At 40.6% G+C, this 17,497-nt stretch overlaps 1 protein-coding gene across 1 annotated transcript in view; it reads right to left on the reverse strand.

Moving 5' to 3' along the window:
* Positions 1 to 17,182, reverse strand: part of LOC136448530 (follistatin-related protein 5-like) — a 93,904-nt gene extending 76,722 nt beyond the window's left edge. The window contains exons 1-2 of the mRNA XM_066448123.1: positions 16,755 to 17,182; positions 12,199 to 12,327 (exon numbers count right to left, since the gene is read on the reverse strand). Coding sequence (XP_066304220.1) covers positions 12,199 to 12,318 — 120 coding nt within the window. The 5' untranslated portion in view covers positions 12,319 to 12,327; positions 16,755 to 17,182. The remainder of the gene's footprint in view (positions 1 to 12,198; positions 12,328 to 16,754) is intronic.
* Positions 17,183 to 17,497: the final 315 nt, after the last annotated feature.

A 17,497-nucleotide genomic window follows, 5' to 3' on the forward strand; every position in this document is an offset into this window, starting at 1 on the left:
AATGTTGGTTGCAATGGTTCTCTGCATATTATGTGGGGTCAGCTGCATGTAACAGCAACTTCTTAAGTTGGATTCCCCCACTAAGGTGCTGAATTAATGTGTTTTCATCTGATTTTCACTCGGGCCCATTTCAGACAAGAATAACTAGTAGTTCAGCACCAAGGACAGGTCCGTTTCTAATTGCGTTGGATTGGACAAATGCTTTCTGTCTTCTAGTGCTGTCTGCTGGAATGGTTCTCTGCATGATATGTGGGGTACGATAAGAGCATAATGGCCATTACTGTCACAGCCTTAGTTTTATGGTTTCCATTGACCTCCTTTCAGCAGAGATTTGACTTGGTAATGTGCTACTAAGAGTCTGGTCAGTCCTAAGGCCAGATCCAATAATAATGCATTCAACATCTGAGGCCATCTTAGTGGGTCTCTCAGTATCATGTGATCCCTATCAATTGAATAGTCCCAATACAGAACTCAAGACACCGATCTGGAGCATACAATTTGCAGAAAAAATTAACATTCACCCTACTGCAGTAGCCTTTTGGTACCAAACTTGTATCGGTTGCAGGGTTAGGCAACAGGAAGAAGGTTAAAAAGTATCAGCAACAACAACAGGCTAATTAATGTATGCTCAGTATTAGAATCACATATTACAAGAAACAACCAGTAAGAAGGTATTTAAAGCCCTGCAACACTTTGTCAGGTAAACTGACAGTTTCTGCCATTATTACATGTGAGGGGCATATTTCAATTCATACTACAGAAAACCTGCACTCTTCCTAATAGTACAGCTGGACCCATGTCCCTTGTCATCATTGTACAACTGCAGAGCAGCAGACCACAAGTTTTATCCAGGCCTGTCGATTAGAAGCCATGTCAGCAATTCACTCTGGTTGCAGGTCTCCTTCTGAGTCCCACAGTAGCATCTATTATATAAAACTCTTCAAGGCTATGCTGTCGCCTGAGCACCCTCTCCATGACCTTGTTCCCCTCCACCGTTCGACTGCTACAGGCAGACAGCTGAGAAACAGTAACACTTTCACCCTGCCATCAGCCAGGACTCAGCGACTGAACAAGTCATTCCTGTACTGTGCCATAAGACTCTATAATGAAAATGCCTGACCCACGGCTGGCCCATTTTGGTTTTGATGTAAATGTGTAAATGTAAATGGTATGTCTTATGTGAAACTGTATTGATTTTAAAATGAACGTTTGTAAAAATTGGAACACAATTCAGGGAGGCATTAGCTAATCCCTGCTCTTGTACAATTTGTGTTGAATTGAATATACTTGACTTGAGTTATATGACAGATAACTTGGCTTTTATCTCTCTCGGTGTCTCTGTCCATGTATTGGGAAATGCAACACAGGTTGTCCATCCTTGATGTTCTGATTTTTATATACTAGCAGGCTTTTAAAGTATATGTTCATTTTGGGGTAGTACATTCTTAGATTTTACCAATGTATAGCCAAACGTCAGTTTTTCACGGTCTTTTAGGATAATGATGTTGCTATGAACTTTAGAACTAGTGAGTTGAGTATTGTCCAATCCGTAATTCGGCCTCTAGGCTATGAGGGATTTATTTACAATAAACCATACATCGTCATCATCATCAGGATAGAGATCCATCCACAGTCCTGCTAACTTTGTCATGATTTTACCTGTCATGGCTGCAATGGGTGTCCCTGTGGTGTAGTGGTCGGCGCCTCTGCTACTCTGCCACATCTGGTTCAAATTACTTGGACCAGAAGGACTGGGGTTCAAGCCCCAGGTAGGACACCTCTGGACAAGAGTCGCATGGAGTCATACCAAAGACTTTATAAAATGGTACATACTTATGAAACAGTATGGAAGTTAAACACACTCCACTGCCAGTAGACTAGCCCCCTGCTGCAGTGATTGCACCAATGTGCCCACAGGGCTATGAAACGGGGATGGGCACCGCCCTATACATCAATTATGGTGTGGGAGGATTTTAACTAACTAACTGCAATGATAGAATGACACAGGCCCAGGATCCATCCCAGTCCAGATTGATGTACTAATACTGCTTGTAAGACTTGAACATGAGCTACAGCAGGCAGGAAGGTGCCAAGTTACACTGACAAACAGCACCCCTACACTGTCAGAAAGCCTTCTGTCAATTTTAATGAGAGACATGAATTTCCTATCAGTCACAATATAACTCTGCAGAAAACTCACCTGACTGCATAGAATCCGATCACAATCATGGGTGAACAAGCCTATGGGACCAATCAAGTGGATGCATGAAAACATAAAGCTATATCTTCTGGCATTCAAATTTGGAATATCTAGTCTTCAGCTTTCGGTATCAAACTCAGAGTACTACTATTAGGGCTCAAAATACTGGGTGTAAGTGATATTAATGCTATAGGGTAAAGGTGCTATTGTATATATCATATATTCTTGAAATTCAAGTATCAAAAAAGCAATATAACTTTGATGCATCACTAGTTTTTAAGAGAGGCAGTAGGGTTTGTTAACACATGTATATTCTGCTTACATTGTATTTTATTTTATGTTGTGCAGCCCAAAATTCTTTCCGTGCATTTAATTTTCCCCGAAACGAATTTCAAACCCTGACTATATACTTATATCAAGTAAATGATAACTAAAGGTAGATATTAAAGGATGGTACCATGCAGTGTTTGCTGGCTATGGTGTAAACTAGTGTATCGGAAACTCCATTTACTTTCATTACTTTCTCCATAGGAAGCCTTGATTACACAGAAATTCTGAGTCTTCCAAACTTAATAACGATTTATGGCATCTTTTGGACGGGCTTTTGCCAGATAGGCAACATGCCAGCAGATCCTTCACATCTATCTCAATCTTATAGTTTAATAGATAGAGACTGATCAAAACATTCTAAATCATAGTCATACTCTTAACAAAGAAAATCCTTGACAAACCTAACATTCTGTCAGCCATAAGTGAACAGTAAGAAATCTATAAGTTCCAAAAATTCAGCACCCTCCTCCTAAAATTCATTTGTAGATAACTTCAACACACATACCATAAGAAAAAGATTACCGGTATTACCATTATTGAGTGAAATTTGTTTGGCCTTAAATTATCATATTAAACATCATCAGCATGAAAACTTTCTACAGCTTACAAGTTTACATGTCAAATGAAGAGACATCCCTGTACATTCACAGTCTTGTCATGTCATGTCATGGCCTTTGTCATACTTTCAAACTTCATACTTTATTGATCAATCAAAATTGCAGTCCTTTAACACTGGACTGAATTGTTTTGATTTTACAATCACCCCTACTATTACACTATGGATAATTAAATACATAGAGCATAAAAACATTATTATTCGACACTATCAAAATTTTTGTAAAAACAATAGAGACATAGAGCTTTTGTCATACCTCCTGCAAGGTGCAGGAAGGTGAAATTAAAGTTTGAAGAGGTGCATTTGTCGTCATAACAAGAAGGGTCTTACCTTTTAAGGGGAAAAATCTGGTAATGTAAAATTCACAGGCAATTTCACGCAGCGCGAGTTTCTTGTTAAGTGAGGATGAGCAGCATTGCAGGCAATATTAGCAAAGGTTTTTACACATTTGAAGGTTTTTGCAGCTTTTTCCTCGTGTGTAAGTAACTATCATTAACTAACATCATTATTGTTAATTCTTATTGATGGGGTCATTCATAATTTACATTTATCTGAAGAAGTAGCTGTGATCCTATTTGCTCGGAGGATAAATTTTGTCTAAAAAAAGCACAAATTTGGTCATGGTCTACTGGGAAGGTATTAAGGCAAGGAAGGAAGTTTTAGAACACATAAATGTATTTCATTGGTTCTTTGAAGTAAAAGCTTCAGTTCAGGATGGAGACAGAAGACTGACAGAAACTTTAATCTGATCATATTCACTTCTTGAAACTGCGCACTAAGGCCACACCAATTTATTTTCTCAGTTAACGGAATAGAAAAATTTAAAAAAAAAATGCTAGATTGGGAAAAAAACATGAAAACAGAATCTCAGAGGAATGTTTTTACTTTGGTGCACACAGTATCCGGAAGTGAACAGGGTCAGGTGCAAGTTTTCACCCCAGCCTAAATCTGTTTTCATTTTTTTTGTGCTAAAATTAAAAATAAAAATCCGTTAACCATGAAATTAAATTGGTGTGGCCTAAGATACAGGCTTTTCCTTCAGAATTTGTGTTGTCCATTTTAGCATATCATTTCTCTAATACATCCGGGAAGCAACAAATCTAAATGGGCCTGGCTTTAGTGCAAATGATATGTAACACCCACACAATAATCAATGCCCGGACAGGATGACCAATTAGTAACATACAGGGTAGATAATTGCCTTTCATTGACAGACGGCAGGATATGAGATGAAAAAAATCCTTAATCCCACAAATTTGAACTCAGAAATCTTCAAAGGTACCGATGCAAAGACTGAAATGTAGAATATTTCTTTCATCTCTTTTTAAACTGTAGATCTTTATAGTCAGTCCTAGATCTACAAGAAAAGATAAAGTTGCTCTCTCTCCAACATCATTCTTCCATTCCATTTGACAGACAAAAATCAAAACTTTGTTAAATTTTCATCTATTCAGCGCATAAACAATGCCACAAAATTTTGTAACAGTTGCAAGATTAAAACGAAGTTTACCCCTTAGAATGAAGGAGATTGCATTGAAATGTCAACCTGGAGAGAGTTCTTCGATCTCACTTGAAACCTTATCACGTAACAAAAAGCCGTTCATGTTTCACAGGTGGACTTAAGATCACGACCTCCTGACCTCTGACCCAAAAGGTCAAAATGATGTTGACCTTCCTGCAATGTGTCAGCCAGACTAATAATGATGGTTTCCAGGCAAAACTAATGTAATAGATTGCTTCACAAATGAAACTGAAAATGTTTCAATCATAATCATAACTATTATTGGAATGCATGGAACTGAAGATAAATTTACCTCAATGAAAAGTGGCCTGGGTGCTGATTTGAGCTTCTCATGAATAAACAAACTTTAAGGTTCAAACAAAAAAAACCTCTTCCTCCTAAGATCAAGCCCTTTTTTTTACTGAGCCTACTGAGGGCAGACCTGAAGGAAAGAGGTCAAGGACCGTTGCGGTCCGAAAGAAACTTACGGGAGCTAAGGAAGCTCGCAGCAAATCGGACAAAGTGGAAGGGACTGAAGAAAGACTGAATGCGGCTGCAGGAGGTTTCAACTACTGCAGCAGCAGAAAACAGTGGGCTACTACTCCTATGTCTCATTAATTCAATGGTTACAGGGTTTGGCAGTAGGGAGGTGGAACCTTACAAATGTAAATTTTTTTAGAAAGACACAGTATTCAAATCTTATAACTCATGTTTTACAGTCATATTTATCATTGTGTAACAGTGGGGATCAACCTCCACTAATTGACCAGTCTAACTGGTCCGGACCTTTTAGCCCAGTGGGTAGAGTGTTGGATTCCCAAGCCGTGCGGATCGGGATCGGCACGGGTTTGAATCCCGGGAGCAGCGTACTCAGCCCTTTGGGATTTTACAATTGGTTGTCGAATGATTTTGATTTTCAAGCATGCTAGCAGGCTGTGACAGACAGAAACAACTGCAAACAAGGATTTTTCCGTACCCAAAATTTCTGATTGCAAAATGCTGAAATTCGTACGACACATGCAAGACTAAACTCTTAACCAGTCTGCAATCATACTACAATTGTGCAGCAAACGTGACCAAGCCGTAAACTCTTGACCACCGTGATAGATAGTGGTGCGTACCTAAACCCCGGACCTGTTCCAGACCTGTTCCTAACCTTTAGGTTCAAGTCCAAAAAAAACCTTAACATCTGGGAACAAGTCCGGACTTGACAAAAAAATCTCTCGCTTTTACACTCCTTTTTGATTTAAACCATTTTAAAGCTTCCTTAGATTGTGAAATTTGCACTGGAAAACTATGAAAACATTGCATTAATTACTGACTGTATATAATTCTTCATATTATAGTTTCCAAATTGCATGTAAAATATACTGATAGAGCATCAGTTGAGGGAACAGCACCAGTTGTGACAGCTCCATCCCATAAAGAGTACTTTGGTGATGGAAATACTGACAATCACTAAATTATTCATGTAATTCACTTACGTCAGCCTACCCAAGTGATGCATCAGTGAACCCAAACAATGGGCCGCCACGTCAGCGCTATTGTTCAGCATAAGTTCCATTACTGTATGGGAAGTGCAGCACAGATTTATTCTGCAGTACTTCACTTCACAAAACGAGTAAGATAGGATTTCCGGTCTTGAAATACGCAGACTAATGAGAAAAACTAACAATTTGTATGCCATATTTACAAAGTGTATCAAATTGTATGGCTTTTAACAATCATGCCGCAATTGGGATTCTCTCATGGTTTCCCTTCAATAGGTAGAATACAGATCCAAGACATGCTCAGAGGACTGCCATGTTGTCTTCAAATCAATGACAACCAGTGTTATGCTTGGTGATCTTTGTAGTATCGAGCAAGAATGACACCAATATCTGAGCTGACTCCAGGTTTATTCTGATCATTATTCTCAATATTCTGTCAAGCTACATCGGCGCAGTGATACAATCTTACCCGTAGTGATTCAAGCTGCCCTAGCTACAATCGTAGTGCCTGATGACGAGGGCTTGGGCCTGGCGGTTATTCATGCCTGATGATAAGAAAGTAGTGCGGATGCTATCAACTTCCATCTTGAGTATGTAACAACCAGTCATCAGATACTGTGTGGTAATTGAGAGATCCATCATCTTGTGTTCATCAAGTAGCACAAATGGCATTTCTTACCCTATCAATCACTAACTGTAACTTCCAATAAAGGAAACCAGTAAATCTTATTACATGCTCCACTTCAAACCAAGGAAAAGTATCAAATATTTATGAAGACCTTCTCAGAGATAAGAATCTCTTTTTCTTCCAACAAATTTCCTTAGTCAATGATTTGAAAAGTTGGACCATTTTGCTGTTACCTGCAGTACTGCAGTTTTAACTGTTTCTGCAAAGAAAGTTGTCTCTCCTAAAATATTGCAAGTTGTCAGAGTACAAATTATACCAGCAATCTGGGAAAGGTTTCTCACATATCTGAACTTCTGTTCCTAAGTCCTACTGAACAACAGTCTTCTCTGACAGATATGAATTAAAATATCTTCTTGCTAAAATTGTAATGGCTATGATAGTACTCCAGGCTTCTTTTGTATGCAGCTGCATGATTTAGTATCCAGTATTAGATTATACTGCTGTGGGGTTCTCTGACGCTGGGGTAGGCAGCAGTCGGCCATGACAGCAAAGAGGCCCTTTGCCTGATGAGGGTTAAATGTAGCACGCACCACACAACAGGCCAGCCTGATTACAGAGCTACAAGGAGTGCTCTGTTTCCTGGGGAATTTCATTAAGGATTTTGCCCCAACGCTCCCAGACTTATTAGTAGAACCTTGCTTCAGGCAAGACCCATTCAATTGCTCACTGTATAACGTCACCTGAATAAAAAAATCAACGCTACGACCCTTTACCAACTCGGCTCATGGCTAATCAGACCAAGTCGGCCCCATGCCTCGCCCTAACCCTATCCCTAACCATAACTTTATCATCAACCCTAACCCTGACCCTAAAAACATGGCCGAGTTGACCAGGGTGTTAACCTGAGTTGGCTCAAAAGGGCTGAATCGTCCTGTTCCACTGTGATCTATCTCAGTCAGAACGAACTGATGAAGCCAATACAGCTTCAGGAACACTCCTGATTGATAATATTGGGGCCCCACTGTAGCAGGTGGGAAGAGGTGCATTGCATTGCCTTTTGTATGAAATGTTGTATGTACAGGATAAATCTGTAAATATAGAATGCAACACGGTGTATACTGTATCGGCCCACGTATCAGCCTGACCCGACACCGTGTTGTATTTTATCTAGTACGTCGTTCCCACCAGAAAAAAAAACATTTCAATGAAAAAAATGAGAGAAAAAATTGTATATCAACATCAATTCCATCGTCCAAATCCGGTATTCAAATTTTTGACAGAGGCGCACCTGGCGCATACGAAGCATGTTCAAATCGTTTGATGGAAGCCCGTGCAATACGATTTCAAAGCCCTGGCAATACGGTAAAACATAGACTGGTCCAGAACACCCATATCAAACGTTGCCCGCCCAGGTATGACATAGTACATGTATGTGGTGCACGATACCAGCAATCTCTGCTCCACAGGTATTGTGTTGTTTCAATTTTTAAAAATCAAACAGGTGGTTTTGAATCACCATCGATTTTGGTTGTGTAACGAAAATCGATGCAATGAATTTCGTTGGTAATTTTGTCTCTTGTTATGTTTCCAACACGAGAAGGTTTTCGTTTGCAAATCTGTTTTTAGATGAAAGTACAGTTATGAATATGGTGATGGAGGTTAGACATCCATGTAAATGATATTAAAAGACGAATCAAACTCTAAAATGGGATAAGTTTCAGGATTACTTCCCGACGTTTGGAGTGACATCCATCACTCTTCTTCAGGGTCACTATATTGAACTAGCAGAACAAGTCAATACTAGTACATTTTATAATATATATAAGGCCACATCAATTTAACTTGTTAGCTCTCCGATTTGCCGCTCCTATTTTCCCAAAATTTTTTCTGAAAAAATGAAGGACCAAAAAATCACATTGGTGTGGCCTAACTAAAAAAAAACATGGTAGGATAGGATTATCATAGTTTGCATAAAGTATAGAAAGACTTTTGCAGAGAGCTGATATAGTGCCGACAATGTGACATAATACAAATGGGGAAAAGGAAATTCCCTAATCAGACCAGGGTAGGTTTATTTTGGTCTCAATCGTGTACAAGCGTACAATCATGTACTGTAAATGCAGAAATGTTTGCGGTGGTTTTATGCTCATGTATTTGGCAGGGACCGTTTCACCGCGTACTTACAACCACTGCAAACATTTTTGTCCAATACTGTAGCAGTATGTGACTATAGCGCTGCCGCAAACTTAAAGCCACCGCGAACCCTACATTTTTGCCTAATAGCGCGAGATAAAAACCATGCGAACTTAAATGCATTTACAGTATTTCTTGTTCCCTGCTGAGTGGAGGTAATGAAAGACATTCCCTTAATCAACATGGGGCGGGTTTTAATCAATCATTCTGATTCTAGCGATTCTTTTGCACTTGTGCCTAACAGAAAAGCAGCAGAAATTTGCAGACTTCCTCTTAGTCATGTCACTTTGCAGGGCCTCACCAAAAAACAGCAGAAATTTGCATAAAACGCAACTACAGCAAAGTGTTTTCTACAGTATTGGATCATTTTCAGTTGGTATTAGTGCTTCAAATCCAGGCTAATAGATGACTTTAGCTTGCTTTTGATGTCTTTTTGCTTGTTTTCTATGTCCTTTTAAGTTTTATTCGATCTAAAAGATATACAAAAAAGCAACAAAACAACATTTAGCCAAATTCGTATACATCTGCTTGAAACGTATTTTATTTCCTTTCCTCGAATTTGTCATTCAGAGCAGTTTTTGCTGAAAGCCTGCTAGGCTGAGGCACTGATCATGATTATTGCATACTCACACTAGTGGCCAGTCATTGAAGAAAGCACACGAGTTACAAGACATGCAACACAAAAACAGACTAAAACACTTAGCCAAAGCCAGGAAGCTGCTTTCAAAGTATACTCTTGCCTCATATTTGTCATTCAGAGCTGCATCTCCTGTTGAAAGGCGGCCAGGTCTGTCATTTTGGCAGCTACTAAATCACTGAGAGGCCCTGATGGCTGCAGGCTGGGCAGTGATGGCATGCTGCCAGACGAACAATATTCCTGAGCGCTCAGCGCGTTTATGGAGAAATGGGGCCATATGGCATCCTACTGCTGTCACCAGCTACGAAATAGCTGCGCTATCAAATCTCCATAAAACGTGCTGCGTGTATGTAAAACCATGGAAAAAGGTTCTCTGATCTTTAATTCTCCAGTATGTATTCATTCCTATTTGACTGATGCTACATTATTATGTAGTTTGATTCTTCTGGATACTCCCACCCTGGATTTATCAGCATCATATCATGTTTATTCCAAGTCATATCAATCTCTGCACCATATGTCACGTACAGTATTACATCATCATAATGGTCTTCATTGGTCCTCAATTCAATTTGCAGATCAGAGGGTCAGGGGTTTGAATCCCACTTTGCATCTGAATTAGTCTTGCAAACCATACTTCCAAGAGGAATTGGTACAGCCAACTAAATTTTTTTGGTTAAAGCCATCCCCTTATTTTCAATGCTTGAATGCAGAAAAGGGTATTTCGAGCCCTGACCTGTACCCAAAAAATGTAAAATCAAAAAATCAATTTTGCCACAGATGTGCATGACATCATCGCCCCAGCATGCATGTTAGAGGCCCTGGGAGTGCTTTGCTACACTTTGCTCTGCCACACCATTTGCTACGTGACTGTCACAAGTTTGCCGCAGGATGTGGCCATTCTGTATGCGTGCCGTGCCCACGGGCCTTCTCACTGAGTCATCCCGATGAATCACGCCTGACAAACGTCTCCCGGTGTGCTGCCGTCGCTTCTTCCTTTAATTCCATATTCCAGCAGAATCATGTTTCAAATTTGACATCCTACAAGACACAGATAATCCTGAACAAGGCAGTATCAATCAATAGCCCTGCTCCGAGATTTATATTCCCACGTGCGTCGCCATGCAGAGGAAAATCGTCCCCAATGTGTCTCCACGAAGCCATTCAGGCGATCAGTCACTAGCGCATAGTGTCGCTTGAGAGTAGTGTGATGCATGCAAAATGTTATCATTCACCCTGCATTTGGGGCATTTCAAATCTTCAAAGAATTCTATATAATCTACGAATTATCCATGTTATTTGGATGGAGGTTAGATATCCAGGTAATACATTACATAACATGAAATATATCAAGCAACTGGATAAATTCCCTGAAGATTCTGAAGGTAATTTCAGATAGCATCGACTACATCTTAATTCCACCAGTGACTGAAAAATCCTGCTATATAGCAATCCACTTTTATCTTTCATCAGTTATGGAAAAATCCATATTACCTATTGCTATTGCCATTGTTTTGAAGGGTTTTTATAAACATACCATCCATGCAGTAATCTATCAGCTATGTGACTGAAAAACCTATTCAATGGCACACTGATCAAACTGAATACACTTCCATGGTAACTTCAATCTTCAACCTAATATGGGCCCCTGGAAAATAATCCATCAGACCAGGTCCTGAAATCAATCCGTAGTCTTTCCAACTTATTAGCTCTAAAAGCTAGCAATGGGTGATATTAGCATAACAAAAGCACCTCTTTAAGGGACCCTATATTTCAGCTTGCATTCGTATTACCTCAAACATCAGATGGCAAAAGTAAGTACTAACAGAAGTGCTTAGTGTGAGTGGTTGTTTAACATCACCAAATGAGATAAGGAAGATGAATGTAGTTGTACCTTAGATAGTATGGAATGCACTGTACAATGCATGTACATGTAGTTGGGTTGTATGGGGCTTAAAAGCAATGGAACAGATTGTTTCTCGACTGCATGCCACTAAACGTGTCTTAAGATTTTAGTCAGTGTATTTTTACATGTTGCGTCATTGTCATTTTCAAACACAGAGAATTTCAGACAAAGAGAATACGACTTACTACAGCTCTCTTTAAAATTGTTATGTATCTAATATATATTTCCTTGTTTGTTTCTTTCCTTGTTTGTGGGCAGCCCTGTGTATGAGGGAGCTTCAGGCATTAGCCTCGAGTGTGTGTGTGTGTGTGTGTGTGTGTGTGTGTGTGTGTGTGTGAGTATTTGTGTGTGTGTGTGTGTGTGTGTGTGTGTGTGTGTGTGTGTGTGTGTGTGTGTTTGTTTATCTCTACATTGACATCTCTTACCTTGAGGACATAGTTATGGCTCTAAATGTGGCTGGTGTGTCCCCTAGCCTAGGTGTGAGCTAGTGCGTGAGCGTGTGTGTGAGTGTGTGTGTGTGTACGCATGTGTGTTTGTGTGTGTGTGTGTGTGTGTGTGTGTGTGTATGTGTGTGTGTGTGTGTGTGTGTGTGTGTGTATGTGTGTACGCATGTGTGTGTGTGTGTGTGTGTGTGTGTGTGTGTGTGTGTGTGTGTGTGTTCGTGTTTGTTTCTAAACCTAATATTGACATGTCTTACCTTGAGAACGTCGTTGTGACTCTCGTGGCTGGTGTGTCCCCTGGGCCAGGCGTGAGTGATCCCGCCAGAGATGGCTGCAAACATCAGCGTCCCCACAATCACTGCCGTCATCATGTTCATGGCTGCACCCTGAAGAGAAACATAATTGTCAATGTATCTAAAGAAAATAAGCCTTCAGACATAGGAAAAATGTACACTTAAGATAGCTCTTATCACCTTATCTTAAGCTTAACAATAAAGATGACACATGATCGATGCCATCATCATGTTCTTGGCTACAGGTATTATTCTTTAAAAAGTGTGTGGTTTTTTGCACACTTTCGACGGATTAGCTGAGGAGGCTTGGTATAGCCTTGTCTAACGGCTGGAATATACACGCTAGCTAAGGAAGTAACAGATGGTCACCAAAACATTGGCTAGGCCTACAGTGGTGGCGTCTTGGTGGTGCACTGACAGGGTGTTTGGCCCAGAGCTCCTGGGTTCAAATCCGGCTTTCCCTGATTTGTCCCGTTGACGTTGTGCCCTCGGTAAAGGCACTTTACATTCCTTTCCTCACTTCACTCGGGTGGAAATGAGTACCTGCTTTGGTTAGGGACGTCCCTTGGATAGGACGTTAAATGGAGGTCCCGTTTTTTAAAAGAGCCACACCTCGAGCACGTTAAAGAACCCGCCACTCTTATCGAAAAGAGTAGGGGCCTTTCCCGGTGTGAGTGGATCAAACCTTACAGTCTGGGCCGGGTTGACATCTTGGAAAGGTGATAGTCACCTGTTATGTCAATCCTTCCACAAATGTGGTAAATCTGAGTAAATGAATAAATAAGTGGTTGACACAACCTTCCAGGCACCTTTGACCTCTGACATCATCACATTCCAGAAATACCACACATCTGAAGTGAGTGGGTCGGAGTAAGCTGAAGCATTCATCGAAAGATCACTTATCAACTTGGTCCAACTATGTTCAGAGACCCCTTATGATGGTTCGATACCCCCTAAAAGTGGTGACTTTCCCATCTGACTGTTTTCATGTATATATTGTATATATTACAATCTTATATTTTCAAATCCGACAACGAAGAAATCAAATTGGTGCATTTTTCCCTGTTGCTTCAACCGATGTACTGTCTTCCATCAGCCCGTTACCTCAGTCTTGCTGAGTTCTCCCAACATAAGGCTCTATCTTAAATGTTACAGGTCAGATATGACATCTGGGTCATTAATGTTTTAGATATGTGACGGCTCATCAAATATGCATCAACCGGTATAAACACATCTGGTGACACGGGCCAGATTACCAACGGATCACTTTGACAATTATAGAATATATATGTATAATCTATTCCTGAAAGCCCAAGTTTAATGTTATAATCTATGTTGATTGTAATTAGAACCATTACTTTCATTTTTACGATCATACATGTATCCTTATTTGTGCATCACTGTACTTTTTTTCCACATGTAGTTTGAAAGATGTTTGACTAATACTTTTTTTAAATTGAAACCCCAGCCTTTCATTGTTTTTCAGTCAGCTACAAAAATACCTGAATAATCATTACTAAATGTTGTGCTGCAGAAAAGCATTCCAATAGATTTCTGATAGCTGTTGTGGCAAATGTCCCAATTACAGGATTTGGAAGTCACAAATCACAATAAGTATGTTGAGGTTTCTATCGATTTACAGTTTAAGCTGAAAGTTGAAGAGCATTGATCCTTCCTAGCTCACACCTGAATTCTAACCGGTCCGCGATACATTTCCTTACGTGCCGCGGTAGAATTCCAACCACTCCGCGGCACGTATAAAGGAAATGTATCGCGGACCGGTTAGAATTCTACCGCGGCACGTAAGGAATGTATCGCGGACCGGTTGGAAATGCCTCAGACCGGTTGGAATCATGCCTCGGACCGGTTGGAATCATGCCTCGGACCAGTAAGAATTGAGTTGAGGAAGCTGTCTAGTATTGTCGTTTTGGTCTTTCATAGAAACCACTTAGAAAAACTCTTCAGTCTGTAAAGCATTACTCAAAGCTTGTGTAAAATATATCATTCACAAGTCACAACTTTTTATTTCCGATCACAATTATTGTGATTGACTTTTATGTGATGTATTTGTTATGTATAGTCTAATCAATCAATGTTTAACAACAAACAAACCAACCTTAAAAAGGTAAGGTTCTGTAATTAACAGCTTTTTGCTTGGCATAGTTTCTATTTACAACATAACCTTGCAACAACTCAAATCTGATGATGGTACCCACAAGGGGAAGGGCCTAAGCAACCCATTCCTGCAAAAATGATAAAAATTACCACTACTGAAACAGTAAGGAAACTCACTTCCCTTTGTGTCACTGGGGTCTGAACGAAGGAATGGTGATACCTATATATACATCATTGCATTAATTAAGACAGCTTGTTAGCGTGTATGATAATACCCCAGGTAACCTAGGTAACAGATCTTTGCAGAGGTCACACTACCCTCTGTATTAAAGATTTATACCTGTCACCGTGGCAACATCATCATCACCAAGGCAACAGGGAACGGCCTTTAATCATATTAGGGACGGCTCACATTGGAGAAAAATGGATGGAGATTTTCTTGAGAAAAACATCCGCCCTGGTTCCAGTTTCCTTATTTCCTATAAAGGACTCTTAATCTTGCACGCTTCTCTAAGGCCACACCAATTTAATTTCTTGGTTAACAGATTTTTTTTTTTAAGTTTTAACTTTTAGCACAAGGACATCATTAAAACAGAAGGCTGGGGTGAAAACTTGCACCTGACCCTGTTCACTCCCTGAAACTGTGTGCACCAAAGTACAAACTTTCCTCTGAGATTCTGTTTTCATGTTGATTTTCCAATCTAGCATATTTTTTTTAATCCGTTAATCAAGAAGTTAAATTGGTGTGGCCTAACGGTGATGCTGGCAGCAGTATCAATTTCTTTCATTTACTTTAAGTAAGATATCAATTACAATTTTCTCATCCATAAAAGGATCTTCTTGCCAACCTGTTACAAGGGAGGACTGGTGAAAGTAAACCTAGGTTTTACATGCACAAATACACGCACATGCCTTCCATTTTATATAAACAGCAAATTAAGTTTTTCCTTCTGTCACTCAACTGTTTTCTGTGACCATTGTTATATTGATTATTTTTGTTATCCCGTCTTTCAGATTGTGTCTCGTAACACGTTTGTATGTAGCCATTTCTGATAACATTTTAGTAATACCAACAATGTCTCTTATTTGTAGTCAATGCTTCCCTTCTATTACAATGATTTTAATGTTGATATGTATGATTTTATGTATCTTACATTAAAAACTTCAGCTAATTGGCTGCCACTGAAAAACTGTTGGATACCTTAAGAGCTTGTATTTCCATTATAAACCATTCATATGAGCAGACAAGTAATTGAAGACAAGATATTGTCCTTGACTACTTTTAGTTTTTAGAACAAGGGATAGTACTTAATGTGTAATATATCATTTTCACTTTTGTGCAAGATTACAATACAGGCATTCAGTCCCAATTTGTTGTTTATGAATATTTGTGATGACTTGTTCTTTTAGCTATGCCTATTTCCAGCTGTTAAGTGCATCAGTTGAAGGGAGAGATGTTGTAAAGTATGGGGCCTGAAAGTGGTCCATTTATAAAGATCGCAACATTACCTAATGGTGAAGGTAGGCAATACACAGAGTATTCAGTCATGTAGTAGGGCTTTTGTCACGGACAAAATCACTGAACAAACACGGAGAAGGATGTTTGTTTTCAAGATTAGTAAGACAGTCACTAAATGCACTGTCAAGTGCACCCCATAATCCTAGTTCAACACTCTTCAGAAGTATTTCATTTCAACAGCTTTGACTGAGACACCAGCTGTGCACTGCCTCTTTCGATTTTTAGATGCTCACAATGAGTGCTTCCTCAGGCATTTCATGTACACAGAATTTGCAGAACAGTCGTACGAACACAAAGTGATACCATCAAATATACATCAAGCAGCTGCTACACTCTAAAAGGAAGTGGAGTGGGTTTGATTTGTAGCGAGCATGTTGTCATCCTTCTGGCATTACCAGCTACAAAATGTGTCAGTGTCCAAACCAATCCTGGCACCATTTGTGAATGAGTCCTTTATTTGTGACATCATACTTGGCATAATGGATAATTCCTACCTCAAACAAATGCAATTAAGAAATGTGAGAATGTAGTTGGACATTGTGCTGAGACATTCTTGATGTAGCAAAGGGTGTTGCCAATGACATGTATCAGTATTCCCGGGACGTGTCCGTGGCAATTTTTGAAGGACAAATGAATGTAGCGATTATGATGGGGCGAGACCAACTGGCTAGCAGAAGGGGCGAAACGTAAGACACCCGATGGCACAGTTATCTAAGGCGCTCTCTCCGTCAGAAAATCTCAGACGCTGTTATTATAAAACCTTGCGTGCGAGTGAGTAATCGAAGCCCGTCGCCGACGTTTAAGGCAGAACAAAAGGGAAGCCGGCGGGCGGCCCTGGCAGGCGGGCCCGCGAACACTGGGACCTGTCGGCGGCGCTTAGACTCACCTGGCTGACCCTGCGCCTCGGGAGGGCGATGCGCCTTTCTGGGATGGAGATGCCGGTGATGGTGACCCCTGTGGCCGTGGCTGGAGGTTGCGAGGCCCGGCGGTTGTGTCCGTGCGGGTGGCGCGTTACTTCTGTGGTCCCATCCAGCTTGCCGCGTACTGTAGGGGACAGATTTTTCACACCGTGACGTAATGCGGAACCGAGCGCGCTGATTGGCTGTGCTCCTCCCGTTCACCGCAGCATCCGGTGCGTGCCTTTCTTGGTCGCCCTCCTCGCCTCCTCTACACGTTCTTGGAGGTACGAGTCTGTCCGGTCCAGCTAAGAAGGGTCTCACAGCTCTCTAACGCTCTCCCATCCGCAGCGAAACCGGCAGCGCAGAGCTGACTTCCCGACCGCTATACCCGACTCAGACAGTGTGCATTGCAACTGGACCAGTCCATCTCACGTCATGGGGACCATTTTCCTCCACCCACAATGAAAACTCCGCAGACGCGTTACTCTCTGTGAAAGTATCGTTATTTAAGGGATATCTTTATTGATATTGGGTTTCGCTTTGAATGTAGATGATATATGGTTCATCTGTTATTTCATGACATTTGTCAGAGTATAATGGTTTCGTCCGCACGCCATTTCCCCGCAATGAGGGACCTACCATAAAAGGTCCGCCGCGCCACCCAAAGTTATAAATTTCCGATAAAATCTATACCGCACCGCCGCGTCGCTGTCTCCGGGAGCGAGCACGC

This window comes from Branchiostoma lanceolatum, chromosome 14, assembly GCF_035083965.1.
Source record: "Branchiostoma lanceolatum isolate klBraLanc5 chromosome 14, klBraLanc5.hap2, whole genome shotgun sequence".
Lineage (NCBI taxonomy): Eukaryota > Metazoa > Chordata > Leptocardii > Amphioxiformes > Branchiostomatidae > Branchiostoma > Branchiostoma lanceolatum.